The 18077-nt window shown below is 42.5% G+C and overlaps 1 protein-coding gene across 4 annotated transcripts in view; it reads right to left on the reverse strand.

Annotated features, from left to right (window-relative positions):
* The window catches only part of CEP192 (centrosomal protein 192), a 94928-nt gene that overhangs the window by 28445 nt on the left and 48406 nt on the right, over positions 1-18077 (reverse strand). For all 4 annotated transcript variants that reach the window (XM_059895452.1, XM_059895451.1, XM_059895450.1 and 1 more), the window contains 16 exons: positions 17012-17183; positions 15100-15976; positions 14004-14152; positions 12347-12577; positions 10896-11021; positions 10560-10703; positions 10394-10457; positions 9505-9644; positions 9313-9405; positions 8642-8760; positions 7554-7730; positions 6134-6224; positions 5791-5967; positions 2702-2962; positions 2329-2444; positions 692-801 (listed from right to left, as the gene is read on the reverse strand). In XM_059895452.1, the coding sequence (XP_059751435.1) occupies positions 692-801; positions 2329-2444; positions 2702-2962; positions 5791-5967; positions 6134-6224; positions 7554-7730; positions 8642-8760; positions 9313-9405; positions 9505-9644; positions 10394-10457; positions 10560-10703; positions 10896-11021; positions 12347-12577; positions 14004-14152; positions 15100-15976; positions 17012-17183 (3047 nt within the window). The remainder of the gene's footprint in view (positions 1-691; positions 802-2328; positions 2445-2701; positions 2963-5790; positions 5968-6133; positions 6225-7553; positions 7731-8641; positions 8761-9312; positions 9406-9504; positions 9645-10393; positions 10458-10559; positions 10704-10895; positions 11022-12346; positions 12578-14003; positions 14153-15099; positions 15977-17011; positions 17184-18077) is intronic.

Here is an 18077-nt window from a genome sequence, read left to right on the forward strand (position 1 = left end):
AAATTGAGAAGCTTTCCATGTCATTTAATATAGAATCATATTGTCTGAATGCCTTCAAAATATTCTATTGTGTAATTAAACGATCCTCTACTCTTGGAAGTTTAGGTTACTCCTAACTTCTTCCCATTATAAACAATACTGTGGTGAAAATCTGTGCACATATTTTTACACAATTTGCATGTTTCCATTCTTATATTTTGTATGAGTCATAAATACCATTAAATACCTGAATTGCTCAGCTCAAATAGGGCTAAACATCTAGATTAGAGTCACACTACCACTATCACATCCTCCATAAATTGTACAGCAGGCACAAGAGCAGAGAAATCTCAAAATGAGTGTAAGTTTGCAATCATGAAATCTTTAACAGTAATAACTTGAGTTTAATAATGACCATTCTCCTCCTCTATTCACAAGTCCACCCAAAGACTAGGTGCAATAACATATTAATAACATCTAACATTTACAAGGCAAAGCCCTCTCATCTGATCTTCACAAGAACTCTGTGTAGAGAACACAGACATTATTCCTCTCATTTTACAGCTAAGGAAACTGAATTTCAGTGATGTAATCTGTCCAAAGTCATACAGCAAAGCTGTGACTCAAATTCAGCCTGATACCACATCTAAGCTAACACTCTTCCTCCTCACACACTGGACCCAGAAGATTTAAAATACATTGAAATTCCTACCTTCAGTCACGAGCAGCTCGTCCTGAAATGCTTCCGTGAAGTTGATGTTCTGCAGCATGCTCTGGGTGGGAAGGACCTGCTCTCTCACCCCTGGTGTGTGCAGCATGGCTCTGCCAGTAGAGATTTTATTCAGAAGTCGTTTTACATACAAAATAACCTTAATTAGATTTTATTCATGCATCTGGAAAATCCCACTAACATCATGATACATTAGTTCATAGATATTATGTCCTAAATCCCAATATAAGTAATTTTAAAAAAAAACCTTGTTTTGGAAATTCCCTTAAAAGTTATACATGGTAGTACAATCATCAGTTTCAGTTAAACACATCAGAACAACAACTTCCTAACAGAAGAGTAGAAAGAAGATAAAATTAGATTCTTTTCGGGTCATACATTTTCATTATTTGCTGTAATTTGGTCAGTTAGAAATTTGCCTCAGAAAAAATATGCCAAGAAAATGATATAAATAAAACATCAGAAGGAAATATTTAAATTACCATGTAATTCTGTTACTTTGACCTCTTCTAGAGAATTTTGAGGTGAGAGAACTGAAAAGTAAATTTCTCTATAAAACACAGATGTTCACAAACGAAAGAAATCGCATTACTATAAATTAATGGCAAAGAGGAGTTATAAAGGAGTACGCTGATTTCTATATCCCAGTAGAGAGAAAGGACAAAAACCAAAAAACCTTGTGATCTAATTTCTCTAAATGCCAGTTTCTATTTCTAAAATACTCAACTGAGAGAAAAAACCGCATTCAAAGTTGAGCTCTTCACTTTAGGTCTGTGCTATCATCATGTAGCAACTCATCACTAAACTCTTCTTAAGCATTCTAACAGTCTTCCACAGATTAAAAATAAAACAGTTTCCTGAACTCTGTATCAGAATTAAACACAGCAGAGCACAAAGGACTGGAAGAAGGAATGACTGGCCCACGCACACGCCCGCCCTCCCGGGAGGCAATGACTTCCTGTGAACGATGAACTGGCAGGAGCTTCACTTACCTCATACTCAGCTTTAGGCTAGGAAACGAGATTTTGTGACACGAGAACTCTGAATTCAACACACAGAATGTCTAAATCACACCTAGACCTAAATATAAATTTGACAACATTCCAGCATATTAAACTACATTTAGATCGGATGTACCAAATTTTTTACAAGTACAAGCTTAAGTAGCTAGAGTTAGACACCCTACACATGTCTAAAATACGGCTTGATCCTTTGAAATGATTCTCAACACTCCCAGAAATGTTCCAAGTCAGGTGCGTTCACACAATATACTCTTTCAGTAGTTCTTAAATCTTTTCTGAAACTGATCTGCCATCATTACAAAGACGGTCCTACGATGAAGTCCGAGGTCCTCTCTGAGCAAAGGAGCAGAGGCCACTATGTACGTCCAGAAAAGGATACTGCAAGGAAACCTGCAGACGAGTTTCCTACAGGTATTTCTACCTGTATTTCTCCTACAGGTAGCTTATCGGTCACACAAATTTTACCAAGATTTTTCATCTGCCAGTTCACTAATAAGTAGTGAAACATCTTCTATAAATTCCAAATCCCAAACCACTGTCACAGCCTCTTTATTTCCACTGAATGGTCCCCACCATCATGTAAGGTAAGTGACCCACCTTCGGTACTGCTGTCTTGAAATTTCATCTCCACCAAAAAAGTATATAGTTGACAGTTCTGTGGTGTTTTTACAATTGTTTTCTCTGTCTGATGGATTATATATTATAGTAACATCCTGATGCCAAGAAAAAAATCAGGAGTGAATATTAAATATTTCTGAGTAAGTCATTTCACTCTGAATAAACTGTCACAGGAGCACAAACAGCCACTATAGACAAAGACGCACATGAAGAGCATTTCCAAGATCAGATAAGTCCTTCCACTCCTACATTCCTTTCAAATATGATTTTAGCTCTCTGCCATAAAATACATAATTATTACTTTAACCTAAAAATAAGCTCATATTTTTAGTGCAGAGACTTTCATACTTACTTCTTGTGTTCTTTCCTTGAGCACAAATTTGTCTGGAAAAATCCTTAATACTCGAGGATTCAGCAAAACTTTTTTCTGAGAATCCTTAAAACCGACAGCTTTAACAAAAGCTGCTCGAGAGCCAGTGTTACGAACAGAAAAAACAATTCTACTTTCTTTGCCAGGCACTAAGTCATTCACTGTTACCATGTAACTGTCAGACAACTTTTTAACATCTTCCAAAATCAGGTTACTTGTGCCTCCATAACCAGACAAAGGTATCTAAAAATACAGAACACATACATCCAAAATTATTTTTATGTAAGCAGAAAATAGAAGATTAAATTACAGTCAGAGAAGACAATAAAAACAGATTTACTACAATTAAAATTATTAACCTTTGCGTACTTTGGCTAGTAGCTTCCCCACAGTCAATCTAGCCTTATAGTAAGGACTATGTTTTAAGGGAAAAACAAATCAAAGAGCTGCAAAATTATCTACCTTCCAATATGCCAAGCTTAGATGATAAAGGAACAATAAAAAGATTAATATTGATATGTTTGCTCAAGCAGTGTTCAGTATGAAAGACACTGGTATTTATAATTTATTCTGAAATGCATAAAATAAGGTAAATTGATAGATAGTTAAATATGTGATAAAAGAAATATAGCACAATGTTAACTGTAGAATCTAAGTGGCAGGGCATGCGAGTGTTCACCATGTAATTCTTTCAAATACCCAATAATTCTGAATTTTCAATATGAAAAGTTTTGGGGGCAGAAAAATTTATGAGCATACAATCCTGTTAACTTCTGGTCTAGCAGAGTCATAGGACTGTGCCAAAGGGAACAAAGAGAAGCCCAGAACTCAAACAAGCCTCAGAGCACAGCCAACCTGGTAGTGGGGGTCAGAGTGGAGGCTCCAGTGCTGACCAGGGCCACCCCTGAGCTACAAGGCTCCCATGGGGCTCAGCACTACCAGGAAACAAGGATTCACAGAACAGACTCTATGAATAGGAATGTAAGAAATAGGTACCCTGCTAGGAAACAAACTTTTCATACCCTTTGAGATGCATTCCCTTAAAAATGAGCTTTCATTCCTAATTATTGAAATAAGTTCCAAAGAATCCTTTGCAAACTTAAAAACATCAGTAGCTTATTTCAAGTTGTTATATACTAAGTAACATTTTGAAAAATTAAATTCAGGCTGATCAAAAATCAGTATTGCTTGCCCTTTAGTACAAATTAAAAGCATTTTTTTAAAGGGCTTCAGATCTGAAGCTCCTGCAAATCCCACCTCATTCAGGGTGAGCTCTGCTAGTTTCAAGAGCCAAAAGTGTTTCTAATTTTTCTTTTCCCACAGAAATTTGCAAGTAAATCTTAGGCAAGAAAATAGAAAGTAACAGGGAAAGTCAGCTTTTGAAAACACTCAAAATCAGTATTCTTCCTATATTTTCAAAGTCTAAGGAGGGGGCTTGCCTGTTGGTGCAGTTGTTAAGAATCCGCCTGCCAATGCAGGGGACATGGTTTCGAGCCCTGGGCCGGGAAGATCCCACATGCCGCGGAGCAACTAAGCCTGTGCGCCACAACTACTGAGCCTGCAAGCCACAACTACTGAGCCCACATGCCACAACTACAGAAGCCTGCGCGCCTAGAGCCTGTGCTCCGCAACAAGAGCAGCACCCCCCGCCACAACTAGAGAAAGCCCCGCGCACAGCAACGACAACCCAACACAGCCAAAAATAAAAACAAATAAATTTTTTTAAAAAAGTCTAAGGAGTCACAAATAATTACTGACTAAAAGGTTAAGAAAAAGAATGATTAAATAAAATGAAATCTGACTAACGCCCACTGACCCAAAGTTTCAACCAGAGAAACTGGTGCTCTAGAGCAGGCTTCTCAGGGACTTCCCTGGTGGTCCAGTGGTTGGGACTCTGTACTTACACTGCCGGGGGCCCGGGTTCAATCCCTGGTCTGCGAACTAAGATCCCGCAAGCCTCATAACGTAACATAAATAAAACAACAAAAATAAATATATAAAATAAAATAAAATCCATCTAGAGCAGGCTTCTCAGCCTCGGCACAATGGCCCCTGGGCTGTGCCATTTGATGTGGGGAGCCCTGTGCACTGTGGGTGTCTGGCCACACCCCTGGCCTCTACTCACCAGGTGCCAGTAGCACCTTTTCCCACTTCCAGTGTGACAACCACAAATGTCTCCAGAAATTACCAAGTGTCCCCTGGATGGTGAAACAGTCTCTGGCTGAGAACCGCTGCTCTGCAGGCCTCATTCTGAAAATGGCCATTTACACCTTTTAACACCTCTCCCCACCAAAGCTCACGGGGCCATGTGAAGAGCTCCACAGAGAGTGTGTCCAGCTCCAGCATCAAATAAAGGTAAATTTGCCATAAATATCTATCCTTTTTAAAAAAACTTTTAGGTGTTGTTAATCTTGTAATTTATCACATGTCCACTCTGACACTAGGAAACGACCAACATTGTATTCCCAGCCCCACTGCCAACTAATTGCTCGGTTTTTAGCTACTTTCAGGGAGCTCAGGCTTCATCCGACTACCCTGTCCTTCTTTCGTCTCCTCCAGGATTCATCACTTTTCTCTCTTAGTGCCCTGAATCTAGCTAAAGAAATGACCTGAAATTTTTTGAAATTATGCTGGGAAGAACAAAATAGAAAAGCTCTTGTCTTTGTATCCCTGGTGTACAGAACAGAGTCTAACAAATGACGTCAATAGATGCTTTGCTGAACTGAAAGAATAAAATTTACTTGGAAAGTCAATATCTTAAACATTTCCATCTGGATTTACCAAAAAATGGATTTCTGAAAAGTTGAGTACATTTCAAAATTTTCAAACCAAAATGAAACTTACAAGCATTAGACAAGACCATTACTTACAGGAATACTATGGTGGCTGCTTTTAAAATAGGGTAATCCTACAAGGTATATAATTACTCCCTAACTTGTTTGTAAATCTAGGTAATCACATATTTTGACTTATAAAAAGCAGAGTATATGTAATTTACCAATATTTAACCAATAGTTACAACATGTCATAAACTCCATGGGAGGGAAAAAAAAGCTATAAAATTATCTTACCGTGAACTTAAAGCCTGGTTGTGATCGAATTCCAAGTTGCTTAATTTCTAGTTTGGCCAACATACAAGATAATCGAGTAGGTGCAAATAACACAGAGATGTAAATGTCTTCTTTTGGATGAATCCTGACCTCACAGTTACTGGTCAATCGCTCTTCTGAACCAAAAGTGTGCTGAAACTACAATTTTAAAAAAAATCTCTGCATAAAACAGAGCAGCAGCACAAATAAAACATACCATTAACATGAACTCCTCGAAGACTAAGAACACAAGATGGCCTACACGTGTTAAGTGTCCTGGATCTAGACGAACGCGAAACAGAACAGAGCCATGCACTCCACAAACCTGAAAGCAGTCCTGGTCTTGTCCCCTAATGAGCAGTCGTAAATGTTGGGCTGAAGATGTAGAATTATTTCTTAAAGCTAGTTTCTGAAGCCTAGAAACAATGACACATCTTAAATGTGGTTTTCCTCCATGGATATTGCTACAATCATAAAAACAAAGCCAATTAAAGCTGACTGCAGTGTTTGGAGATGGAATGACCGCACAGGCCCCTTGAGCAGCCTGGAAGTGCCTCCACAGTCCCAGAACTCTACATTTCTGAGAACTTATGCTCAAGACTCACCTTACCAGAGAAGATTTTGGGTTTAATCTCTCTCCTATTATAGCTCCTTAGCTGCCCTTATTATTCATACTCTGTGTATAGGAATTATCTGTCTTATAAAATAGTAATCAATGAAAATTCAGATTACCAAATTCATTAAGTCATTAAAGTCAATACCATCCTCAGCTCCAAAACCTATCTTTCGTGGAAACAAGGGTCCTAAGCACATTGCTCAGATTTTTTACTTTAACAGACTCATTTGCACAAAGCAGTCTTTTAAACAGCATACTGAACTAACCTTACTTTAAAAAAACTTACAGTGCAGTTAGAATGGATGTATGAATAGCAACTGGCTGGCAGGATGAAAATCCTTCAGTCTCTGAAAATATATGAATCCTCTCTTCATTGGAGAATACAGAATACATGAATAAATCTCCATTTTACTCAAATTTTGAAGACTAGCAGTTAAATTATTTAAGCTGTGGTCTATGCCTTGTGCACCTTGTGTTAAAAGGGAATGGCTGCTGAGTTTAACCTCAGAATAAAATCAAAGACCTTTGGTTATCAGCACACCTTCCACACACCTTTTCCAGAAAAGCCTTCCATAGGTACCATGGTTGGGAAAGACTTTCTGAAAAATATTTTTTTCATAAAAACAGAGCCAATTAAAACCAAGTGCAGTGTTTAGAGATGGACTGACTGCACGGGCATAGGAGCTACTGAGAAGGGCACAGTTCCTCAAACTCACGGCCATGCAGGACATTTCAGGAGTCTAGCTGAGAGGGGTCTTCACTGAGAGCTGCGTAAAGAACACGTGCCCCTTCATCAACTAGACTCTAACTCCTTAAATAGATGCAACGTCTGATTATTTCTTCTTCCCACCAGTCCCCAGGGCTTTCCAGAGAAGGAACGAAGACACACTTAATTGCCTAAGTTTGGTCATCAGCACAGAATTCACCAGAGAGCTTAAGAAAACTGAAACCTAATTTTTTTGGCTTGTATTTTAAAAATAGGTAAAAATTTTACTAAAAAATTTGAATTCATGATAGGATGAATAATGAATACATGATAGTTTTATTTCAATTCTAAAAACATTAACATGGTCATCATCAACACAGGGAAGAGTAGCATTAGGTGATAATGGCTCCAGTGTATACTCACTGTGTCCTGCCCAGGGGGACACCTCCCCACGCCAGAAACTGCTTGTTGGATAAAATCGAAGGAATATCTGAGCAGCAAGATGCAGGCATCAGAGGCTTGTTTCCTGAAGAAACTACTTCACCTTTTAACATCACTTCATACTGAGGGCCAAACGACTGCACAAATATTTTCAAGATCCTAACAAAGAAAACCATCTAAGTTCAATATTCAGAATTCAATTCTTTCGACAACTATCGTCCTATGCGCCTTCCTTCGTCCAAGAGACTGAGCTGGTCGGTGCTGAGGCTACACTGCATTCTCACCCTCACAGCTTACATTCCAGAGGAGAAAACAGACAGAGAAGGAGACGGGTACATGCCACAGGCCCACGCCACAAGCACAGTGAGAGAGAAGTGCATGGGCCACGGGAGACAGGGAGGGATCTGGGAAGGGATGAGGAAAGCCTCCTAGGTGGGGGCGCTACCCCAGTGGGCAGGGGCGGGCGAGTCCTCCCGGCACAAGTGTTTGCATCTGAGCAGCCAGCACCTCTGCACCCAGCGCCCAGCAGGCGGAGGACACTGAGGCGCTTGGGAACCAGGCGGGGGCTCAGGAACTAGGCAAGGGACTCAGCAACCAGGCAGGGGATGGGCCACGTGAGTCTGAGGACAGCAGGCTAAGCTACATTTATCAAGCAAGTTCAAAAGCTGGTGACAAGGGTGCTCCGACCACTGTAAAGTGATATTCATTTATGATTTGGGTGCCAAAAAGTCACTGGCCTGGAAAAGGGGTGGGGAAAAGTATCTTTAACAACTGGCAAGGTCAACTGATGATTTCCTTGGTGAGAGAGAAGAAGTTAGTGAGAAACATCAAGATTGACGTGTTATTATTTACTTTTGTCAGAATATACTTGAAAATAGTGATTTCTTACTTTCTAGTCAGCTAGCTGGTTTAAAAGGAGATTTTCAGTAAGCAGAAAGATGTGAGGCTAAAGGAAAGAGGTGAAGCGGAGCTGTACAGGCGAGGTGAAGCGTGTACTCTGTCCCTCAGGCTGTGGACCAGAGCACACCTAAATAAGCACAAATTCGCCATGATCAACAGTCCTACATTACCTTTCCTCACAGGCTTTGGGATCCTTTGGAGAAAATGAAACTATAACTTCGTGCTCTTCTCCAGGTTTAAGGAATAGTTTCTCTGGATCCACTGAAAAGTGACTTCCTTGATCTGGGATCTAAGTATTTACATAATTATAAGTCAACACTGACCTGCAGACACAGTTTTCACACACTCACGTGCCTTGTCTCCCTCACTGACCACAACTGGGTATTTTACCCCCTCCCTGCCCAGCAATGCCCCGCCATCTTACTTTCTTGGAAAGGATACGTCTTTCTTCTCTTCCATAACAAACTATCCCCTGCCCCATCCCTAATTCCTGGCCACCAACACCCCCTCACTCAGCCACACAACTCAGAAATGATGTCTACACATGTGGCTCCCTCTCTTCCACCCAGCCACAGGATGACTCGGTCTTCAGGAACTAATCTAGAGCTTGGTTCTTGCACCTATTACATTAGACATCCCAGCCGAACTTCCTAATCATCTGTTTTATGCTCGTGTAACACCAGCTCTGAAAGCCCGGGCTCAGATTCTTCTGTCTGACCACCCCTGCCAATGCCCCCGGCCCTCGAACAAGGTCAGCAGCACAGCAACCTTCAGAACCCAAGGAGACACTCACGGTCTCAGCCCGAGGAAATAAGTTACAGCCTCTGACACAAATTCTTACCTTGATGTCCAAGTGGACATCAATATTCCCAGCATTTTTCAAAGGTAAGTACTGCCTTGTTGAGGAAGCCACGCTGGCAAACAAGTGCATAGTCTAGAGGATGGGATAAAACAGGCATTTTTTTAAAATGTCACACTTGGAATGAAATCAACCTGAACATAAAGTAACAGCAAAGTGAGGAGTTTAGGGTACCTGTAGGTCTTTCGGAGCGTGTATCCTGGCTATTCCTGTTCTTGCTCGAAGACTGATACTTTTAATGACTGGTGTAGGGTTTGGACTATCAACTTCTATATCAACTCTTGCCAAGAATTCTTCTGCTGAGTCTAGAATCTCTATAAAAGGTCATTCTTTTAGTTCAGACACCAGAGTTATTTAATTCTAAATGCCACACATGGTCCAACATTATGCCATCAGGGGGCACAAAAAAATCTTAAAATGACTGTTTAAAGAACTCAGAGAGGGGGCTTCCCTGGTGGCGCAGTGGTTGAGAGTCTGCCTGCCAATGCGGGGGACACGGGTTCAAGCCCTGGTCTGGGAGGATCCCACATGCCGCGGAGCAACTGGGCCCGTGAGCCACAACTACTGAGCCTGCGCGTCTGGAGCTTGTGCTCCGCAACAAGAGAGGCCGCGACAGTGAGAGGTCTGCGCACCGCGATGAAGAGTGGCCCCCGCTTGCCGCAACTAGAGAAGGCCCTTGCACAGAAAGAAGACCCAACACAGCCATAAATAAATAAATAAATAAATAAATAAATAAGTAAATAAATAAATAAATAAAAGAACTCAGAGAGGAACAGAAATGAGAGGAGGAGAAAAAGGAAGAAAACATCTAATTGGTAGATGAGATAACATCAATCAACAGAAAAGACCCCAAAACGTTTTCAGCGGTACTTGCTTGGGTTATACATAATTGGATGGGTTTGACCCAAAATAGCATGCTCTCTGCCCAGCTTTAAAACAACATAAAATATCTGACAAATTACAATAAATATTTGACAATTTACTGACAGGAGAAATAAGCCTCAACTTTGTAGTTTATTTAGCTACGGAGTAAAGAAAATCCCATAAAATGTAAACATGATACCTGAAGAAGTCATCTGTTTCTTTGGACTATGGAAAAGAACCCAAATTATCAGAAATTCTGGATCCTGTAAAATAAAAAATTTTTTGCATACACAGTGAAAGAAAAGTAGTTTGGAAAATTAACTTCCTCCTTAATTCTAAACCAGTCCTTCAATCCCCCAGCTCACCTGTCCGTCATCGCTGGCAGGCATCATATGGTTGATCACCGAGGGGGCGGCCAGCTGAGCAATCGCATGGGCATAAGGAACAGCTTTCAGAGCTGCGTGGATGGGTTCCTTCGAAAAGGTGAAGCAGCGCCAGGCTATGGCGTTCTGTCAGAAACAGGAGAAGCCGCTTCAGTAGAGCCAATGGTGTCATGTTGGGGTGATGCTAAATTTGTTCACAGATCCGTAACAAAAATATCTACTTTCCTAAGAGAAGTTAACCAAGGATGCTACTAGCTGCATCTACAACTCTAAGTCAGTGTGCTCTGTAAAGGCTTCCTCCCCGAGCACAGTACTTACAGCATTAATAATAAGTCTAATTGGGATGTTGGCGTGCGTCTTGTTTACCAGCTTTAAAGGCAGAGCTTTCCAGCTTCCATAAGTCAAGTCACCAAAATCAAGAACATCTTTCTTTTCTGTTTCTACCTAAATTATGGGAAAAAAGGGATTTATAAAAACAATATATTAATAAATATCACAGCTTATGTTCACATCACTGCCCTTTCCAGCCACAAATAGTCAACATTAAAGGTAAACTTACCTAAGACTCCTGGGGCTATTTTACAATTCCTATTTTCTACACAAGTAAATTCTTTTTCTGAGGTAGTCCACGTACCCAAATATACTACAGAACAAAGCAATAGCTTAGCTGCTGTTACTGTGAGAAGACAAACTGACAACTTTACAAAACACACAGCCTCCCTTCCACTACCTCTACTGTTACACTATCGACTTCTCAATTCCCTCCAAAACATATGCAGGCATTTTTGGATTTAGTCCAAACTCTGACAACACTGAAAATGTTTACAATGATATCTAGGGACTTCACTGGTGGCGCAGCGGTTAAGAATCCGCCTGCCAATGCAGGGGACATGGGTTCGAGCCCTGGTCCAGGAAGATCCCACATGCCGCGGAGCAACTAAGCCCATGTGCCACAACTACTGAATCCTGCACGCCTAGAGCCCGTGCTCCGCAACAAGAGAACCCATCACAATGAGAAGCCCACACACTGCAACGAAGAGTAGCCCCCGCTCACCGCAACTAGAGAAAGCCCGCGCATAGCAACAAAGACCCAATGCAGCCAAAAAATAAATTAATTAATTAAAATTAAAAAAAAAAAAAACAAACCCCAGTTATTCTGATGTGCAGCCAGGGCTGACAGCCAGTTTCCTAAAGAGGCCTGCAATCCCACAAGCATTTTGTTGCCCCAACCTGGCTAGATCCAATTTCTTTCACTTCCAGAAAATGAGCAACTGTACAAGAGGAAATTTTTCAGCGAGCAGAGTCTTCAGGTACAGAAAAGAGAGGATAATCTGAATGAGGTGTTTTCCTCCACGCACATCAAACTATACGATGGAAACCAGCTGGAAAATAGGGTTTAACGTTATACTTTGCTTACAAACATCTTAGCGAGCATATCTGCGCTTCTATAAAACAAAAGAAATAATCTTAAGTTTTTTGGGTTTTTTTGGGCCTCGTTGTGCGGCTTGCAGGATCTTAGTTCCCTGACCAGGGACTGAACCCGCACCCTCGGCAGTGTAAGCGCAGAATCCTAACCACTGGACCGCCAGGGAATTCCCAGAAATAATTTTAAATTTTGGAATAAGAAAATATTAAGAGTCAATGTTTAGCTCAATTATAACTTTCTGGCACATTCATCCACAAATTCATTTTACCCAAATTTTACTTCTAAGGTTGAACAGCCTCATTAAAATGCCAGGTATGACAAAGACCTGCTTACAAACAGTCACCTCGATCACGGGGGTCTCGGCAACGGCGGTGAGGACAACCCTGCTCGCCAGTGCTTCTGCCTGTGCCACTGTCTCTGCGTCAGCTGAAAACGGCCAAGAAGCAATGCTGAATATACATCGGAAAATCCCAGGATCAGACGGTATGAAGAGCACTTTTATCTCTTCTGTGGCATGAGGTCTTATGATGACTTTATTCTTGAAAACTAAACAAGGATAAGCTGAAAGATCCACCTTAAAAAAAGAGCCACATGGTCCGTTAAGAAATAACTTCACAGTGAAAATCAGGAAGAAGAACCAGCTAGTTTAAGATCTCTTTTCATAGTCACTCAAACTACCAAATCTAGATACATTAGCTCTTGAAAAATACCCAGGCCTCGTAACTCATTACCTGTAAAATACAGTTAGTCAAAATTTTAAGGACTTTTTTTTTTTTTTTTTGGCCATGCCACACAGCTTGTGGGATCTTAGTTCCCAACCAGGGACTGAACCTGGACCACGGCAGTGAAAGCACCAAGTCCTAACCACTGGACCATGAAGGAACTCCCATAAGGACTTTTGAAGATACGTTATCTTTACCTTCATTTTTTTTGAAAAGGGTGCTGAAAATGGCAGCACCTCCAGCCTTGGACATCACCCCGGGACCTGCCTCCCACCCTGGACATCACCTGGGACCTGGTCTCTGCAGCTGTGTAATGTAGGGGGTTAGACTGATCTCCAAGGTTCACTGTCAGGCCTCCAAGTCTACGATTCTGACTCACTCCAATCCTTCCCACCTCACAGTGAACAGGGATCTTCTTTTCTACTCCCACTTCCAGAGACATCATTACTTCCTACATGCTCCTAAAAAGGCCTCCAATCTCACCACCTTTCACCCTCAACCCTTTCCTCCAACCACCTGCCTTTCCTCTACCCTCAGGATCAGAGGGGAAAAGCTGGGGAAAGGGAGAGGGAGAGAAGACAGTCTTATTTTATCAGGTAAATCAAGGTTATCACTAGGACGTATGAGGGGAGAGTAAACCCGTCCACCAATGTTTGTCTCCAAGAAGCTGCTGACGTTGTTTCCCACTCTCCCTACTCACCGAGGCCCACAGCATCTAGAGTCTAGAACCTCAGCAGCTATAACTGATCATGCGAGAGACCCCTGCTCTAATGTTAAAACTGTGTTTCCAGGTATTTCAAAAGATCATGTAAGAACATGATCAGATAAATTAACTTACTAAAGGAAGGCATAGGTCCCAAGAGTAACTTGTTTCTTTTTTTTTTCTTTTGAAATAAACGACAATAACTTATACTCAATCACATTTAACAAAACCAACAGAGACCAGAAACTTGGAGCTCCAGTCAGTGGTTTAAGCCAACAGCACAAAAAGCACATTTACATGATTTTATAAACAAGTAACAATGAAACATAATGGTTAATAAATAAATAGTAACACCTTATGAGATCTGAGAAACATTCAGATTTCACTTTCACTGGAAGTACTGCAACAAAAGGGGAACCAAGAAAAAGATATGATTCCAACGATTCTGTGCAAAGTATACGGCAGTAGACATGCCCCCTGGTATAAAAGGAAGTACTAATACTAGGCAAAGGAGAGCTCCAGCATTAATCGTACTGCAATCACTAAGTCAGAGGAGAAAGACACAGAAAGCTCACCTTTTCACCGTTGACACTAACACTGAGGACCCCGACGCTGACCTGCAGCCAGCGGTCGGCGGGATTCAGGACACTAAGGTAGGTTTGTGATGCGATGCCGATACAGCAAGCATGAGGAAACTTCAATTCCTCAGGCACTCTTACTTTCCCTGGGTAGAGTTAAAGCAGAGTCAAAATGCATACCCAACACCCCATCAAAAGCACAACTGGTTAAATGGAAATTTTTACAGAAGACTACCTATTGACACCGAGAGCTATGGTTTTATAAAGTGCCCCAGATCTAAATAGGAGTCCCCAACACTGCATATGCCTCAGCAGAGACTGGTCACTAATTTTCTCCTGAGGCAACCAGCCCATGAGGAAAAACAATCAAAATTGATCAAACTAAAAAATTTACAGCTAATCAACTCTTAGATGTTATTGCTATCAGTAATCTCTTCCCTTTTTCTCCTATAAATATAAGCCACTGCCTAACCTAATGAGAAATGACAGAGGCTCTAACTGATTTTTAACATGATGACCAAGCTTTTCACCATTCTTATGGGGTCACTGTGGAATTTCCTTCAGAAGAAAAAGGCAAAACTGATCGTGCTGCAGTGGCCATGAGCACCGTGTCAGGAAAGCATAGCACCGAGCTCTGCTCCCAAGAGTGACCATCAGCACGAGCACAGGCAGCTCAGCCACTACGGGTGGAGTGGAAGGGTGCTGCCTCTCACTCCCACACGAGTCACCCCTGAAGACTTAAAAGCTGGCAGGAGACTCCCTCCTTCAGGAGGGTGATGCTATACTAGATGTTTCCTAGTTGAACCAACAACAGAATTCCAAGTTTGGAGCACAAGAGAGAAACAGAAAGACAAAGGCAGTGGGAGTTTTACCTGCGTTAAGTTTTTATGTTTTTCTAAGGCCACTCAGGGACCCTTGCACAGAAATGTTATGGTCTGTGTTCCAAATTCAGGATAAAGAAAAAAGTTTACAAGAAATTCAGGCTGATCAGTATCTCCTTGAAACAAACTAGTTTTATGGTCCCAATTGAGAAAATTCAGTTTTTAAATAGCAGCAACCAACAACAAGCAGTAGCAGAGAGAAAGCATCTTACCAAATCCTGACATCACTCCTGAATCCCATGGATCAATTCCACAGTTTGAACCAAGAGACTGCACAGTAAAAGGTTTGGCTGTACTTAGAAGACTCTGATTGAAGGCGTTAGAATACGGGTTACAAAGGGAAGAGGCAGCCATCAGCCCCGAGCTGATATTCTGTCCTAGACAAATGCCCATGGCCACAGAGTTCTGGATGTGCTCTCCTGTGACGACAGCAGGATGACAGCTTCCTGGGAGCCCGCAGGCTGCGGCACCGCCGGCCTGGCACCGAGGCAGTGCTCCCGAGCTCGGCTGGGCACAGGGAGCCATGGGGAGGGGACGGCGTGCTGAGAGCGCGGGGCCCGAGGTGGGCACGTGCTGCCTTGAGGGAGCAGGGCCGCAGCCCTCGGTGCTGGGGAAGGAGGTCTGGGGAGGGCCCTGGCCAACGAACGCACTGTCGGCAGCAGACGTGTCTACAGGAGTCACGTGTCCACTGTCGGGCACAGGCCCCTGGCGGGACACGGGGAGGCGCGGCGTGGCCGGCAGGGCCCGCTGGCCGAGGCCCAACTCCCTTGGCAGAGCCAGGCTGACCTGGTCCAGTTCACTGGGATTTGAGGTCACACCTGCCACAGTGGTTTCTGACAGATCTTCACTTTTGGAGGAAAGCTCTCTTCTCGATCTAAAGTTCGGTTTTACATCTTCAAGTTCGCTACTCTGAGAAGTCGTTTCAGTTTCTTTTTCTGTGTCCAAGTTCTTCTGGATAATATACGGTAACGCTCCGTTTCCTCTACTTTGAAATGGACTTTTTTCTCGCAACTTATCCGGAGCCCGCTCCTGAGACGGAACTGGACTGGCCTGAATAATTGTGGTGCTCAACGCACTGGTGACATCACTCTGTGTGACAAAAAATGTTTAGAAATTATCCACAGATAAAGTGAGTATTACAAATGCAAACCATGCTGATATACTCTCAAAGAATAGAGATCTACATGACGTTACCGCTCTGAAAAAAGGATGGCTTATACAAAGTACTTCGGTGGCTGTGAAATGCAGGATTAAAAGTTAGAAAATCTGCATTCATTGTTCTTCCTAATTTACAGGACCAGAAACGAGTGGTTTTGTTTAGTAACTTAGTGCGTAGGTTCAGGCACAGCTTAGCGGAGGAGGCCTGCACTGCACACCCTCAAGTCATACGCAGCTCATTACAAACTGAACACTGTCACGTTCACAAAACACACCTAGGTAGTAAAATTCTAGCTTCTCCCACACAAATCTCTCAGATCTCTCTGCTTCCCTCCCACCCCCATGGCCATGACCCTGGCCTGAGCCTCTGCTGCCCCTCGCCTGACAACTCCTGCCGCCTGGTGTCAAATCCTCCTCATTGTAAGCTCACCCCTCAGTGCCTCCTCCACTGCAAGGGGCTTTCAAAACATCAACACAGAGCAGGTCTGTGTCCTACTTAAGAGCCTTCAAACTCCCAAATGTTACATCCACGATGTCGTGGTCTGGCCTCCCCTCCTCTCTCCACGTACACGATTCACCGAAGCCATTCCAAACTTCTTGGGGGCCCTCAAATGCAGCGTGTTTTGCAATTTCCTGCCTCCCCCATGCCTGATTCCAGACAGTCCTCCCACCAAGCTTCACTGGACTCGCCACCTGGTCAGATTATCAGTCGCCTCCTGAATCTCTCACAGTGCATTTCACTACACAGCTTGTCTTGCACAGCCTCCACCAGACTGACAGCTTTTTGATGGCAGATGCTAAAATATTTGTACTTGTAGTGCCTACCCAGCACGAGCAAAACACACACACACTTACTTTAAAGTTAAAAGAGCAACAGAAATTAGGCCTGAACTTGAGTCTGAGTCCTACATCAGTAAGACTTCAGCTCCAGAAGCCTGAGTAAAGAAATAACAAAAGTGCTCCCACCTGGTGGTCCTTAAGGCCACGATCTGAGGCCATGGCGGGACAGGTGCTCTCTTGTTCAGACATGTAAGTCAGCCTGCTGATGCTGGCCTGTGGACATGTCAGATGAGATGACTCCCTCTCACAGGGGTGCTTCTGCAGATGAGCTGCTGAATTGAAAGACTCCAGGGCACACCTGGAAGAGAGAACACCTGTGCCTGGACTTGTCCATCCCTTCACTTAACATCGTCTACACTGGCAGAAAGCCCTTCCTGCTTGCCTACAACCCTGTCAACCTGCACTACCGTCTGTCCCAGCTGCCATATACAACTCAACCCTAGATTCATTCTTTTCACCCGTAATTATCTAAAACTGTAAATCATAGTCCTACTGAATGAAGTATCTGGTAAGCTACTGAAAAAGAAAAATGTCGTGGCAGTTTCATTAATAAATTCCATATACAGTCACATAACAATGTCAGCTATTCATTCAACAAAAATTTACTGAATACCTGATATAGAGAAATGAGCAGAGCACTCGCCAATTCCTGCCCTCAAAGAGCAAAGATGAAAACAAAGAGATAGGAAGAGCCACACCACAGGCAGGAATAGGAGCGGTGCAACTCTCGGCTGAGCTATCAAGCACGCATAGCAAAAGCCCCTTGACTCAGGTGTTATACATCTAGAGATTAATCCCTAAGAAAAAAATTAGTGCTAATTATAAAGATTCGCTAAAAGGATACATCATATATCACTATCAATGATAAAATAGGCAATCTTAAACGTCATGTAGGAGAAAGGAGGCTATTGAAATTATGGCACAGACACACAATAAAACACTATGCAGCTGTTTTAAATCATGCTGTTGACTACTAATCATTGACCCAGAAAGATGTTCAGAATATATTAAAAAAAAAAAAGTTATAAAGCAATAAATAATAAGCTCCCGCATCTATTTAATACATATGCCACATTCTGTCAGTCAGTCCCCAGCACAGGGCCAAGCTGCCCCTCTAGGCAGAGTGCAAAGTCACACTGGGTGGGAAACACCATCACAGCCGCCTCTGGAAACAGCTGCCGCACCCCCTGAA

The sequence above is a fragment of the Balaenoptera ricei genome, chromosome 14 (genome assembly GCF_028023285.1).
Source record: "Balaenoptera ricei isolate mBalRic1 chromosome 14, mBalRic1.hap2, whole genome shotgun sequence".
NCBI classification, from domain to species: Eukaryota; Metazoa; Chordata; class Mammalia; order Artiodactyla; family Balaenopteridae; genus Balaenoptera; species Balaenoptera ricei.